Source organism: Berghia stephanieae, chromosome 7 (assembly GCF_034508935.2).
Source record: "Berghia stephanieae isolate SIO BIC M18660-M18661 chromosome 7, UCSD_Bste_1.3, whole genome shotgun sequence".
Classification (NCBI taxonomy): domain Eukaryota; kingdom Metazoa; phylum Mollusca; class Gastropoda; order Nudibranchia; family Aeolidiidae; genus Berghia; species Berghia stephanieae.
The window spans coordinates 36,367,759-36,384,390 of NC_088366.1; the positions used below are offsets into that span (position 1 = coordinate 36,367,759).

The 16,632-nt window shown below is 36.6% G+C and overlaps 1 protein-coding gene across 3 annotated transcripts in view; it reads left to right on the forward strand.

Annotated features, from left to right (window-relative positions):
• LOC144977175 (choline/ethanolamine transporter flvcr2a-like) overlaps nt 1-15,545 on the forward strand; it is a 39,178-nt gene extending 23,633 nt beyond the window's left edge. For all 3 annotated transcript variants that reach the window (XM_078922058.1, XM_078922059.1, XM_078922060.1), the window contains 5 exons: nt 2,727-2,830; nt 4,511-4,621; nt 6,176-6,281; nt 7,845-7,956; nt 15,210-15,545. In XM_078922058.1, coding sequence (XP_078778184.1) covers nt 2,727-2,830; nt 4,511-4,621; nt 6,176-6,281; nt 7,845-7,956; nt 15,210-15,304 — 528 coding nt within the window. In that variant the 3' untranslated portion in view covers nt 15,305-15,545. The remainder of the gene's footprint in view (nt 1-2,726; nt 2,831-4,510; nt 4,622-6,175; nt 6,282-7,844; nt 7,957-15,209) is intronic.
• The last annotated feature ends 1,087 nt before the right edge of the window (nt 15,546-16,632 follow it).

A 16,632-nucleotide genomic window follows, 5' to 3' on the forward strand; every position in this document is an offset into this window, starting at 1 on the left:
CTCCACTACCATGAGGTAAATATCAAAATCTACCATTTAGATAATCAATTCCAATAGTATAATAATATGGATTTGAATGACAATTCATTACCATGAGGTAAATATCAAAATCTGCCATTTAGATAATCAATTCCAATAGTATAATATTATTGATTTGATTGACACTCCACTACCATGAGGTAAATATCAAAATCTGCCATTTAGATAATCAATTCCAATAGTATAATATTATTGATTTGATTGACACTCCACTACCATGAGGTAAATATCAAAATCTACCATTTAGATAATCAATTCCAATAGTATAATATTATTGATTTGATTGACACTCCACTACCATGAGGTAAATATCAAAATCTGCCATTTAGATAATCAATTCCAATAGTATAATATTATTGATTTGATTGACACTCCACTACCATGAGGTAAATATCAAAATCTACCATTTAGATAATCAATTCCAATAGTATAATATTATTGATTTGATTGACACTCTGCCCGCTATTCCAATATTTTGTCTTTCATTTTGTTTTGTTTCGTTTTTATTTTTTTTGGTTTTGTTATTTTTTCTTTCTCTTTTTTTGTTTTGTTATTTTCTTTGTTGTTTTTTGTCTGTATGTGTGTGTCTGTGTTTGTTTGTGTGTGTGTATGTATGTATGAGTGTCTGTGTTTGTGTGCGTGTTTTTATTCAATTTTGTTTATCTTATTTTCTCGCACAGACTCGGAGGCAGACCGGGCAACAGCCACTTTTTAGTGGCTAATCGTCCCTGGTTAAAGAAAATGGCGGCGCTCGACCTCTCGTGTTCAGATTCTTTATGGGAGAGTAGATGCTATAAGCCTACCCTTTGATGTCTGCAGTCGCCTTTTCGTTTTCTACGTCACTCATGGCTAAACAGCCGTCAACAATGAACTGAACCATCGTTGAAAGACGCTCATGGCATAGTTGCGTCACAATTACCCCGTTGCTGAATATATTATCCAGGCACGGTTGATAGGTAAAAAAGCCAAATTATGTTCTAGTTACATTTGAAACAAACAAAGTATATTACTGATCTCGTCTCATTGAGATATAAAGAATGATATAAAAATCAAGAAAATCGGTCGATAAATAAAAAAGTTGCTTAAAAAAGCTAAAATAAACAAAAGCAATTTTTAAAATCAAATTTATTCGTCAAACAGTTGGTTTTCAACCGATTTTTCTGAAATAAGGACCAATGTTCTTCTTTTTTCATGCTGATTTCAACAATGTGACTTTCAAATTCCTCAGAATTATAGTTTTTACTTTTAGATTTTAGCTTTTAGGCCTAGTCAAAAAGGTGTTATATTCCTTGCGTAACAATAGCATAATACATCGACGGTGAGATTCACAATTCTACACGAATGGACGGTGGCGGCATATCAAAGAGGTGTACCTAATTTATTTACCAACTACTTTTCTTAGTGCTAAAATTACAAATTAATAATTGCGCGTCAGAAAAAATAACTCTCAAGTTCCTACCTCTTTATTACAATAAAATTGATACCACGAATGACAAAATCGCCCCACAAATAAGGGAGTTATAAATTATTCATAATATTTTTTAAAGTTATTAATATAAACCCGATCATTGGAGCCAAGTCTAAATGTACAAGTAAAAGTGTAGTTTAATATGTCTAATTTGGTTTATCATCATAAACCTGGCCACAAATCAAGGTTAATCGAGCTCAGTCAAAGACATTCATATAGAGATTAAATCGCACAGCGTCCCTGGTTTCATATCTAAGAAAATGGCGGCGCTCGACCTCTCACTAGCCACTTTTGATGACGTTTTCCTACCTGTTGTCCCCTTTAGTCCTGTATTCTCTATGTTTTCTCGTTTGATTGTTTTGTTCTTTTTTGTTTTGTTTGTTAGCTTGTCTGTTTGTTTGGTTTTTGTAGCTTTTTTATGCACACTTAACCAAAAGATTTAAATGTATGTATATTCTGTTTCATATTAATCAGCTCCAGCACACCCCCCCCCCCACCCCCCACCATATATATATATATATATATATATATATATATATATATATATATATATATATATATATATATTGAACCGTGTTATCATACAAGTATGCTGCCGTGTTATTGAAGAACATAGTATGTGCTATTTGGTTAGCATTGCATATACTGTGTTTCCAAAAAGAACGGCAGTATGGTACGAATAGTGCTCGACATGTAACAATGGAGCGGATTATTACTGTAATATTTGTTGGAGTTGGAGTCAGCCTACATCGATGTTTCAGGCCCTTACGACCATCGTCAGGTCTATGTGATACATCCGATCTGAACAAGACCTGATATATATATATATATATATATATATATATATATATATATATATATATATATATATATATATATATATATATATAATGCAAATTGTCACTCACATTTTTTGTGGCCACAAAAAAATGTGAGTGACAATCGGCCACAAAAAATGTGAGTGACAATTTGCATTCTATATTAGCTCTAACCATCATTATCGAGCACTTTCGTACCTACGAGTACCCACCAACACTCATAAATATATATATATATATATATATATATATATATATATATATATATATATATATATATATATATATAACACTTTTTCTCTCTAGCTAGAGTTATCACTTGGCGCCACTGCCTACAAACTTCGATTTCATCATGATAATAATCTAACGGAGTTCTGATGTCTTGATCGTTTTTTATAAAGGGAGAAGAAAAATCTGCCGGTCAAATTGGGTTGACCATCGTATTATTGGGACTTGCTGGGTCTGTCGTCGCTGGGATATGGCTGGACAAGACCAAAGCTTTCAAGTAAGTTGACCTTGTAAGATACAAAATCAGACAAAAATCTATGTGCACAAGACGGTGCCCGACAGGGCAGAAATAAGTCATTGGATCTTTAGTTTTTTCTCGGTTTTTGAAACATAAACAGGACAGTAACATTTGCCTGTTATCCAAACGTTAACAGGACAGTAACATGTGCATGTCACCCAAACGTAAACAGGACAGTAACATTTGCCTGTTACCCAAACGTAAACAGGACAGTAACATTTGCATGTCACCCAAACGTAAACAGGACAGTAACATTTGTCTATCACCCAAACGTAAACAAGACAATAACATTTGCCAGTTACCCAAACGTAACCAGTACAATAACATTTGCCCGTTACCAAACGTAAATAAGACAATAACATTTTCCAGTTACCCAAACGTAAACAAGACAATAAAATTTGCCGTTACCCAAACGTAAACAAGACAATAACAGTTGTCTGTTACCCATACGTAAACAGTACAAAAACATTTGCCTGCTACCAAACATAAACAAGACAATAACATTTGCCTGTTACCCAAACGTAAACAAGACAATAACATTTGCCGTTACCCAAACGTAAACAAGACAATAACATTTGCCTGTTACCCAAACGTAAACAAGACAATAACATTTGCCTGTTACCCAAACGTAAACAAGACAATAACATTTGCCTGTTACTCAAACGTAAACAAGACAATAACATTTGCCTGCTACCCAAACGTAAACAAGACGATAACATTTGCCTGTTACCCAAACGTAAACAAGACAATAACATTTGCCTGTTACCCTTTGAAGATGACGCTTGTTCAGACCTGCCGATTACTGAAAAAAAAACTCGGTAAAATAAGTAGATAAAACTGCACTGGATATCTTTAATCCAATTATTCAAGAGTTGGGAAATACAGCACCAGATCACATTATGAACCTTGATGCGCTGTTTAATCCTGTCGAGAATAAAATACTGTCTACTATTTTTCCTACGAAAATTTCTAAATTTTAACATTACATGTAGGTAGTTCTGTATGTTTATCAATAACTCAGCTTTGTGGACAGAGGGACCTGTGGAGAAAGTACAACTCGATCCATATTAGAACCAGGTTCGTCCGCATGAAAGCCGAGGCGTTACATATTGAACCAGATAACAAAGCATGCTCATTTCCTCTATGCCCACTGATCACTGATTGGTTTGTTATTGTTAAGTCTATTAAATCTGACTGAAAGAATTTGAGTTTGTTGGGGTTGTTTGTTTTTTTCCAGAAGTCCACTTTGGCCGCTTCTATATGCGATTGACGAGAGTTATGACGTCAGTGATCTAGAGAGTTAAATTGATGAATCGCCATATCAGTTAAAGAGGCAAAAGTTGTAGATCTAATTTGTTGAGCTGCAGGAAAACATAAAAGATCCATGACATTTCGATACTGTCTCGATTTGAGGCCAAACTGGACTTGGACACAGATTAACAATAATTCCTTTAATTATTTCTCATTGTTTAACGCATCAGGAACTGACATGAGTTTTAGTCCCATAATCTATTTTTCTTCCACTTTAACATCAATGAAATAAATCAATTGTATTCTAGACATACAAATTAAATGTCTGTTCCTTAAAACATCCAGTGAATGTATCATTCACTCTTACGCATCTATCAATAATTAGTCTACCTTTTCCTTGCTCTACAGGGGGACGACTGTGGCCATTTTCTTGTTGACCTTAGCTGGAATGGGGGCCTTTACCTTCACCTTACAGTTGGGTCATATATGGATATTGTACGTTACAGCGGGATCCATGGGGTAATCTGCATTTTAGTTCATTTGAAAACAATACCTTACGAAAGAAGAAGAATGTAAGAGGAGGAGGAGGAGGAGGAGGAGGAGGAGGAGGAAGATGAAAAGAAGATGTAGAAGAAAAACAAGAAGGAGAGGAGGAGGAGGAGGAGGAGGAGGAGGAGGAGGAGGAGGGAGAAATATCCATAAGGAGGCGTCAAGATATATACACGTATATGGTTTCTACTTTGATGATACAATTGTAATATCACACAGTTGTACATACATCAGTATCAATGTAATAAGTGAATTGATAAAAAGAATGTAAGCTTTTATATACCGTATAGCAATATTACTACATGCGCTCAAAGCGCTAAAGATGGTCTCGCAAGTCATAAGCAACACTTGACATGTAGTTATTTAGGATGAGACATAGCGCTTGTAAAGCACTATTACTTTTATATATTTTAGACAAAGATAACAGTGTTAGAAATTAAGTACTCATTGTACACCTGACTGCAGTGATTCAACTTAGCGCCGCCGTGTGTGGGAGATGAACAAAGGATGTACCGGTCTGAACACGAGTGTCATTGTATGTAATACATAGAAGCTTGTAACGGCGATATGAAGCATAATATGGGAAAAATATGATTATTGGGTAATAATAATAAACAGCATTTCTATAGGGAATGAGATTAGCGAAAGAGTAGCGTCCCTTGATTGGACGTCACCCATAGTCTGTGACGTCACCGGCGGAAAAGTTATTAGAGAAAGAACGTCATGTAGGTTGTGCGCATGCGTCTCTCGTCCTCTCTAATAATTTTTCCGCCGGTGACATCACAAACTATGGATGACGTCCAATCAGGGGACGCTACTCTTCCGCTAATCTCATTCCCTATAGAGCATAATCAAGTCGATGTCGTGCTCTGTGCTCTTTTTACATTGGCATTGATACATTAATCCTGAAGGAGTTTCCGTCCTGGGTAGAATCCTGAAGTCTGGAATGTTGATGGAATAGAATAGATACATCAAAAGCACTGCTTTGTGTCGACAAATTGAACAATTATGTATTTATTCAATTGATAAAATAACCAAATGTGCAAAAAGAGCTTCGAGTTGTAAATTCTAAGGGGTAAACAAACCAGAGTTATCTATGAGTAATGGTGGTGAAAAACAAATCCTTGCCGTTAATAAAGTTGTTACAAATTTTAGTGCCAATGTCACCCCCAAAAATGCATATTTAGATGCTTGAAGCTTCGAGAGAGAAAAATAGCCTTATATTTTTGTTTTTGTTTTGTTATTTGTTTTTTTTTTTTTTTTTTAAATTGTTTGTTTGTTTGTTTGTCTGTTTGGATTGGGGGGGGGGAGGGGTAGCTTGTATATGCTCAAAGCACTTTACACTAGTCCCAACATATCAGCAACACTGAACATGGAGGACGAGACATTAGGAGATATCTTTTTTTTTCAACAAAGATTTCTCTTTAAAATTTTGGCAACAAATACTCTAGATCTAGATCTTTTCAAGAGAAAAAGAAATCATCATAAGGTTATCTTGATTTTGTACTTGTTTCTTTTGCCCAGGTTTTTTATGACTGGATATTTACCCGTTGGTTATGAGTTTGCTGCAGAGTTAACATATCCGGAACCTGAAGGCACTTCGTCCGGGTTGCTGAATATGTCAGCTGAGGTAGGATTCAATTGGTTGATGATGATAATGATGATGATAATGATAATGATGAAGATGATGATGATGATGATGATGATGATGATGATGATGATGATGATGATGATGATGATGATGATGATGATGATGATGATGACGATGATGTATGTATGTATGTATGTATGTATGTATGTATGTATGTATGTATGTATGTATGTATGTATGTATGGTGATGATGATGATGATGATGATGATGATGATGATGATGACGACGATGGTGATGATGATGATGATGATGATGATGATGATGATGACGATGATGATGATGATGATGATGATGATAACGTTGGGATATTTGCAGTATATATTATTCATAAAATCACATCAGATATAAAACCAATAATGATATTGTTGTAATCCAGCAGACTAAGCATGTAGTCCTGCCTCAGCAAATGAAAATGACTAAAACTTGGCCAAACTCAGTCCGAAGGTGCCGTGATTTTAGTCTGGGACTTGCTTAGTCCGCTCACATGAAATTCGATTTTTTTCAAGTCCTTAACTATAGTCATAGACTAAGCGCTAGTCCACGTTCATGAAAACGGGCCCAGAAAGTCTATAAATATGATTTACACAAATAGGACATTAACCGAATTTCGAGACACCCAATTTTCTCATTGGTGTGACGTCCGTAGGATAGAGAACACTTGGCGTTAAACAGCTCAAACTCAAGAAAAGACACTCGAGAGTGGATAGAAATCGATTTATAATTCCCAAGATAGATTTAAAAAGAAAATGTTAATAAGTGCCATTAGACTCACAGACCCTGGGTTTTTCCTCTTACTATATTTTCAGCAGGACGCTGGTCTATCGCATAATACTTCCCATCATATTAAAACAGACCCAGCTGTTTTATAGGTTTTGGATCAGACTTTTTAAAAAAATAAATTGATTAACAAAAATAAAAGAAACGAAGAGTCCGAATATATCCTGATTCAAACCGGTCCAATTTCTTGTAAATCTAATGATCTATACATTCATCTATCGGACACCGACAATGCAAACTTGAAATCATGCTGTTTTGCTGGTACATATCATTGTAGTGATCTATTTCAAATCCCACTTATCATGATATTAAATAACTAAATACATATTTTCTCACAGTGTCACCCCATACTTTTATGGTTTTATTATCTCAGCATAATTAAACTTGCCATCTGCTGTAATTACAAGAACGCCCAAGTATGACACTGAATAATAGCTATCGAAAAATAATAACGAAGAGCTGAGTGACGTCAACTTCGTACCTCCGAAAGAACGCATCAGCACTAAAGCCTTTTTTTCTTGCCAATCCTTTTTTAAAAAAACTCTCTTTACACACACAAACGCACACACAACCTCTCTCTCTCTCTCTCTCTCTCTCTCTCTCTCTCTCTCTCTCTCTCTCTCTCTCTCTCCCTCTCTCTCTCTCTCTCTCTCTCTCTCTCTCTCTCTCTTTGTTTTTTTTTTCTTTTGTTTTTTTTGGTTTCTCTCTCATTTTTCTCTCTCATAACCCCTCTTGACTTATTTTCTCTCGTTAACTCCCACCAGGTATTTGGCATAATTTTCACACTGAGTATGAGAGCAATGATGGAGTCCACATCTGTCATGAAAGCTAATATCACTTTATGTTCATTCCTGGTCATTGGTATCGTATTAGCTGGTAAGTTTTTCATAAAAGCTAGTATCACTCTGTATGTATCTGTATCTGTATGGTTGGCCCTGAAGAAACCAATGGTCTGGTTGTATTTCAGCGGCGTCCTCATTGGGCGCGGGCCCATGTCAGTCGGGCCTTGAAATCGTTTAGGTGTGGTGCCATGATGACCAGTTCATCCAGCCCATTCCACTCCGAGATAGTTCTAATGAAGAAAGAATTTCTGTAGTTTTGTGTTCTTGTCTGTGGGATTTTGAAGCAGTTCGAATTGTTTGTGGCGTATCTGTCAATGGGGTTTTCGGTTATGTGGTTGGCGAAAGTGAGTGCTCGGATTTTTCTTTTGTTTGGTTGTGGCGTGAAAAAGGCGTCTGCCTTTATTGATGGTATTTGATCTGTTATTATCTTGAACATGAATGACAGACGGGTTTCTTTTCTTCTTTGTTGGAGACTGATGAGATTTCTTTCTTCTAACATGTTTGTCATGCATCCTGGGGTTCTGCTCTTATAGTTCCCAGTTATGAACCGGGCGCCTTGTCTCTGGACTCTCTCAAGTTTTTGAATATCCTCTTTCAGGTAGGGGTCCCAGGCAACTGCTCCGTATTCCAATTGTGATCTCACAAGTGCGAGGTAGGCGTTTTGTTTGCATGACGTTGGGGCGTGGCTAAGATTTCGGCGGAGAAACGCGAGGGTGCAGCTTGCCTTTTGGGTTATTTTGTTAATGTGTTTCCCCATTTCAAGTCCTTTGAGAAGGTGATGCCAAGGTATGGGTTATCGTCGACTTGTTTCAGGACGGTGTTGTTTAACTTGTAAGTCTCATTGTACTTTTTAGCTTTGCTGAGGATGTAGCATTTGTTTGCGTTAAATTTCATTCCCCAATCATTAGCCCACTGTTCGAGACTATTCAAGTCCTCTTGTAGCAATTTTTGATCATTTGCAGATTTTATGGGTCGGTATATTAGACAGTCATCTGCGAATAACCTAATCTGAGATTTTACTCGTAGAGGTAGGTCATTGATGAAACAAAGAAATAGTATGGGTCCTAGCACCGTTCCCTGTGGTACTCCTGATATGACTGGGCATTCATCCGATGACGTGCCGTCTAGGACTACTTTCATGGTACGTTTTGTGAGGAAATAACAAAGCCATGTGTGTAAAGAGCCACGAATTCCGCAATTTTCTAGTTTCTGCAGGAGTTTTTGGTGGGGCACAGTATCAAATGCTTTGGAAAAGTCGAGGATGCCGATGTCTGCCTGAGTGTTGGCATTCTGGAGTCTCAACAGGTCGTTTATAGTTATTAGGACTTGGCTTTCACATGAGTATCCTTTGCGAAATCCGTGGTACAGGTCAGTTAGGATGTCATTGTTCTCAAAGTGGTTCATCGTGTTCTGACAGATTATATGTTCTAATAGTTTGGATATTACATACGTCAGCGAGATTGGACGGTAGTTCTCTGCTTTATTTTTGTTGCCTTTTTTGAATACAGGTGCGATGTTTGCCTTCAGCCAGTCATTAGGGAGCATCCCGGTGTCGACCGATTTTTGAAAAATTATGCATAATGAGGGGGCCAAACTCTCAGCACACTCCTTTAGTACTGTGTTGGGGATGTTATCTGGACCTGACGCCTTAGATGGATCGACGTTTTTCAGCAACTTTTCAACTCCTGAGATGTTTATGTTGATATTATTAAGAGATTGGTCACACCTCTGTGATGTCGGTGGGGTGGTTGTATCGTGTGGATCATGAGGGGTAAAGACAGATTTAAACTGATCCAAGAGGATCGTTGCTTTATCCTTCCCCTTAATGTACAGGGTTTCATTTTCGTTCAATGGGGCTACACCAATGGAATCGTTTTACTTGCTTTTTATGTAGTTCCAAAATGGATTGGTATTGTTTGTTTCAAGTCCTTTTTCTATGACATTATTAATGTGCGTCCATTCTGCTTGCCTTATTTCACGCCTACTTTGACGCTGCAACGATTTGTATGTATCCCAGGTTCCGCTCAGTTTAGCCCGCTTGAATGCTTTTGCTTTGCGTCTTAGTAGTGCTCGTATTTTCCTGTTCATCCACGGCGGCGTTCTTGTATTTTTATGTACTTTTTGGGAAATTGACTCATTGATTGCACTGAGTAGGCAGGACTGAAAATGGCTCCACATTTCATTTACATCCATACCGTTTTTTGTGCTGTTCTGTGATCTCTGATGACAGTCCCTCGATTCGTTTTCGTAGTGCGGCCCAGTTGGCCTTTTTGAAAAGGTATCGTGTTTTGGGGGGTTGGTTCATATAATTGGGGTTTAGTGTGGTTTCAGTAACAACGCAGGCATGATCTGATATTCCTGGTTGTGATGTTGTTGAATGACTCTATGTTCATTCCTCAAATAATGACTTAGTAAAAGCAATAATAATAATAATAATAATAATAATAATAATAATAATAATAATAATAATAATAATAATAATAACAAAGTGACTATTGGTCAATACTGATCCACAAGCGCTGGCACCCGTTGGACAGTATTGACCAATAGCCCTGCCGTTGTGGATATCACTGGTTTTATGACATTAAAATATAAAGATATTCCCAACCACTATCGGACTAATGATATTAGAAAAGGTCCCCACAAAAATATAGAATTAAAATTATTAAACAAGTCTGCGGATTTAATTAAATTATAACTTTATGTAAAAATAAGAAAATGTCAAAAAGAAAATGAAAGGTTTTGGCAATACAACACCTATTTAGTAACACGTAAAGATAATACAATACACACAAACAAATCGTGTCTTGTTGTTGTCTCAAGGTTGCTCTTCTGTTTTCTTGTAACATCGTTGCTCCGACTTTTTGTGAAGAAGATGTGTAATGTGGATACTTCTTTACTCTGTACCGAACACGGCCCAACAAATATTGAGAACAACTGTGCTTCTCAAATATATTTTACGCACACAACTGTGCACTATCCTTTTATATCTGTTCTTAAGTTCTTAACGGACACCTTATATTATCACATTCTTTTATGGAGATGTGATATTACGACTTCGTCGCTTTTTAATTCGTCACCGAACCAACATTTAATATTTTTCTAAAACAGTTTTGGCCTTCTCTGTGTTATACTTTATTGGGACATATATGCATAGAAACAGATCTGCCTTCTCTGTTCTATTATTGTATTTGATCTCTTTTAGATCGGACTGACATTGAATAAATTTGTCTTCTCTATGCAATGATTTTGGTCACCCGTTTACGGACTTACACAGTACAGTAACCTGTACTCTGCCTTCCTATGTTCCGGCCCCGAACGTTTTTCACAAAATCAACCCTGCATTGTGCGAAGCATAGCAAGTGACGATTTGCGGACTGTCGTGGGTTTATATAACCATGGTGAGTAGTATTCATAAGACGACTGAGAGGCGTTGTCAACACAAGATATCCTAACAACAGGTTTGAAAAATAACAACTCATGGTTAAGCTAATTTCCCATTGAGATTTAAGCTCATTCTACAGTAACGTGACAGTGGAGTGGCCATTGGTCCTTACCGAGCGCTGATTCCGTTGTTTGTTTGTTTTCGTCTACAAACATCCTTTTTTCTCCTGGAGATGAATCACCTGGAAGATTTTCATGCAGAGTGATTAGTTGTTTGTTTGTTTGTTTTTTAATTCTATTATTATTATTGTTAACTTAAGTACATTTGATCTAGTGTGATTGAAATCCAGGGGTGCCGAAATGTGTCAAATGTCGTTGATGTGAAAAAATTCGGCCACATTTCCAACTTGACTGTTTTTTGTTTTGTTTTTTAGTTTTTGTTTGTTTATTGTTTTGCTCTCTTTTTCATCCTATTTATATCTTTTTTTACAATGATGTTACGGGTGTGTAAAGATTTTGGATTATATAAATAATAGAGTGAACGGGGAATGGGAATAATTTGGCCAACTTCGCTTAAGCACCAACTGTATGTGTCATGAATATCTAGTCAATAAATTTTACATTCGATTGGACTTGATTAAAGTCGTAAAATTTGAAGCTAAAGAAAGAAAAAGTCGATTAAACATATATAAATAAAAGAAAATAAAAAAACGGATTGAAACCTCGTCCGTTTTTCCATTCATTTAGAATATTTAGACCGTTAATTCATATCACTACACCACTAGACTTGGTAAACAACACAAAGCCCGCCCACTGCCCACGCCATCCTCAGTTCGCCGCTGAATCTGGATCAGACGGTCTGTTATCGCAAACGGCTGTGTTAACCTGATATACCAATGGATATCGTTCATTGCAACTAAAAGTAGTCTGTCGAGACTTATTAAATAGAATGGGGTTGGAATGCACAATATTGCTGAAGAACTTTATTCCCCAAAACAAGATGGCGGCCAACTGGATCTGAATAGTTTCAAAGAGGCACTACTATAATTACAAATCATATCTAAAGACGTATTTATTTAGTCTTTGGATGTGATTTGGAATGCTGTGAAACTTTTAAAATCTATTTATTCTGTGCTCTATGACGTAAATTTTACAATGGCTGTTCGGAACAATATTGATCCCATTATTGTTGTCATTATTATTATTATTATTATTATTATTATTATTATTATTATTATTATTATTGTTATTATTATTATTATTATTATTATTATTATTAGGCTAGGGCTATTGGTCAGTACTGACCAATGGGCGCTAGCACCTGTTGGTCAGTGCTGATGGTGTACCTTAGCGCTTGTTCCTCAGTGCTGACGACTACCTTTCTAAAGGCAATTTGTCAGTGTTTAATTATTTAAGTTTAGCTACTCTAACATCAGTAGTGAGCGGTGGACAGGAGAATACTTCATCTAAATTGTGTAACTTTATTTTTTTATTTTTTTTCACTGACTTAAGAATCGCAAGCAGCGAAAAATCCAGAATAACAAAAACATATCGCCGCTGCTGATTAAAAAACAAACAAACAAACAAACAAACCCAAGACCAGCAAGACTTGGGTGAAATCTTTATGAAAAAGACGAGTCTAGTTGGGATCAACATTAACAGACATCATGGCTTGACCCAAGCAATGCCATTTTGGCCAGGAAACATTTCTACAAGATGCATGGCGCTAATGTAATTATTATTTATTGACCCAAAACAAAAACAAAAACAAACAAAAAATAAATAAATAAACTTTTACAAAACATTGCACCTCCCCACATTCGAAGAGCCACTGCTTCCAAAGCCTAGAACTAGAAGTAAAAACAGGAAATGGAGCCAAGGCATCACCTCCATGACCACAACAAAACGACAAGTCGAGAAAGAGCTTCATGACGTTAGAAAGCTTCAACCCTGACCATGCAGCTGTATACCGACTTTCCACAAAGAGCGAGAGAGACAATCACGCAAATGAAGCCGATGAAGATCCCATAGAAGAACTGCCCTACAGATATGAGCTCTCCAGGAATGAATGGGTAAACTTGGGAGAACAGGTGGAAGCATGAAAATGTGGGGCCTGGCTGAGATCAGCTTGTGTACATTTGGATGCCCAGAGAAGACAATGGAGCACATCCTTAGAGAATGCCAGGATGGGCCCAGTTGCACTGACCATGGCCTAAGAGTCTGCTCCCCAGATGCTATGGAGTGGGTTCGGTGTTGGAGCAACAAGCTATGATGATGATAAATCTCAAGTAAACGTCATCGCTGTGCACGTAGTATCATCAATCCCAAGTAAATGCGATCGCTGTGCTTGTGGCGTCATCAATCCCAAGTAAACTCAATCGCTGCGTATGTGGTGTAGAGGCACAACCGTGAACTCACAATGCCACTTAATTGCAAGCAACCGTCTCAAAACAGAATTATCGGGATGGACCCGATGTTTTAAGCTCCTAAGCTAAATTCATAAAGATTTTGTCTTAAACCTTTAAAAAAAAAAAAAATAAATAAATAAATAAATAAATAAATAATAATAATAATAATAATAATAATAATAATAATAATAATAATAATAATAATAATTTCCTCACTGATTATTTTGATAGTAAACTCAATTTTCTGCATTAAGTTCATTTCGAGACAATAATACCAGACTGACACGGTTGGTCTCCAATGCGATCCCAGGGATAGTATTTGACGATAGGCTGTTTACACACGTTATATTCGGAGGTCCCCTTTATGTAAAGCAACCTTATATAGTGGTGTCGGATCAGTTCCTCAAAGGAGGCAGATTTCGTCACGTCAAAATGTGCCTTGCTCTATCGTTGAGAGATTTTTTTTTTTTAATGCAAAGCACGGTATTTCATAGGGATAGGAGCCATGTAAATAAGTTATTTTTTATACCTTTCCACAATAAAAAGATAAATATATAAATGATAATGATAGCAACATCACGTGACTAATATTATGACTATTAGTAGACCTGTAAATGAGCTCTATAAAAATTGACTGAAACTGAAACTCTTCGTAATTCGTCGTAGCGGTAAAATCCAAAGAATCAAAATGAAAGGTAAACAGCAAGCTCACTTGAGCAAAGCAATGGCAGAAAACTAAATTGCGAGGGAATTAATTAGGCTACTTACCATTGTTCCTTGTAATTAGGTACCCAATCAGTGAAGAAACTTAGAAACGGTCAACCAGTTTGTTTACAACATGAGGTAATCGAGATGTAGCAATCATTTAACTTTCGATTTGAAGGTGTCTACATAACGAACTTCCGGTGTTTCGAATTTTTCTTTCTCATACTTTTCCTGTCCTTCAAGTAAAAGTGGTCAATTTTGGCTTAGACGAAACAGTGAAATGTATCGCTCGGCGGCTCAGTTAAAATTGGCTACGATAGGTTTCGAAAGTGAAAAAATAATTTCACGAAGGCTGTGTGAAAATACACTGGGGTGTGTTCAGACACGGCAATTCTAAAAAGCGTCGCTTAGCCTTGGCAATATATATCCATCATTAATATAAACGGCCCATGAGCTATGCGTGGGGCTGTGGAACATTCCTAGTTAACTTTACAGTCAATCGACTACGATTCATGAATTCTTTCTTTATTCATTTCTTTCTTCCCTTTTTAAAAATATTTGAATTTGACGAATTGACTGATTTCAGTTAATTGACTGAGAATTTACAGGTCTATATTAGAGGCATGCTAATGATATCCTGCTGAGAACTTAGTGAAATGACGCGAAAGATTTGTGACTTCGGGAGAAAAAGCAGCAATTCTTATAATTCAATGTAAATAAAGTAACCTACACTTTTTATCATTCCCTGACATATTTGATAAGTCTCCTTTCATGTCCATTACCTGTCCAGCTTTTATCAAACCAGACTACAGAAGGCAAAAAGCCGGCAAAGAGGTGGACAGAAATATTATGGACAAAGACAAGATCCTGGAGTTAAAAGCATGAAAGAGTGTTTAGGGATAACATTACAGATTTGTTTTTGTATATTTTTTTTATTAATGAGGAACAGTTTTGTTTTCTTTCTTTCGACGGAGTATATGTGGCCTGTGATTATATGCTCATAAGAGAGAGAGATAGAGAGAGAGAGAGAGAGAGAGAGAGAGAGAGAGAGAGAGAGAGAGAGAGAGAGAGAGAATTTTTTTAATCAATAAATGTGATTTGTGAAAGCTTTCTCACAGACAGTGAAGCCCTATTGTTGCTTGTTTTCATCACCACAATACTCTTGTTGTTATAATTAACCGTGAGCTTTTACATTGTAGCAAATGTCCCTTCATTTTGCTCAAAGCGCATTACAGCAGCAACACAATACCTAAGTACTATATTAGACAAGACATGACGGTCTTAAGAAGCCATACATACATTTTACATGTAAATATGGTAAGAAAATGTGAGTAAATTGTCTTTTCCAAGCTCTCAATTCAAACCTGCGACCATCAGGTTTCAATCCGAGTAGGGTCATACCACTAGACATGCAAATGTTACTGCTTGCAGCTCAAATAAATAAATAACAAAAGTCAAATGGAATGGAAGCTTCAATTTAATAAACGAAAAAATGTAGACGTTTCAGATTACCCCTTTGGCAACAAAACTCGATAGTTTCTTTCTGTTTTGTTTTTGAGGGATTTACGGCACTTGTGACACATTTAGGTCACTTCAACGCCAGTAAAACGGAAGAAAAGGGGATAGTAATTAAATTCTAGATTTACAGGATCCCACTAAGAGGAATGCACTCAAACAGAGAAAATCCCTCTCTACAGAAAAGCAGACTGGGAAGCTCTGAGAAATGAAATAACTGAAACAGCTAGCACTGAAGAACTTTGGTAAAAATTCAAACATTTTTTTAGAGAAGGAAATCAGTAAAGACAATATACCACATAAAAATGTAAAGACAAAAACAGCCTACCGTAGTTCAATAAGTCAATAAGAAAGCTGATAAAAAAGTGTGGCCGGTGTTGTTTAAGGTATAAAAAGACGAACGATCACAGTTACAAAGATAAAAAATAACAGTTCTGAAACATTTTGTACAAAAGGAGTTAGGTCAAAAATATTGGGACTACGTGGAGGACATGTTTAGCCCTGATGAGAACGGAAACTGGTATAAAAATTCTTGTCTACATTAAACACAGAAAAATGGACAATAATGGGATATCCTCAATCAATGACAATGGAAAGCTCCTCGCCACAGCATTTGACAAAGTGACGGCCCTAAATGCCAGAAGACAACAGAGAATAAAAATTTCGCTGCGGCGATGGGGGCTCAAACACGCTAGCTT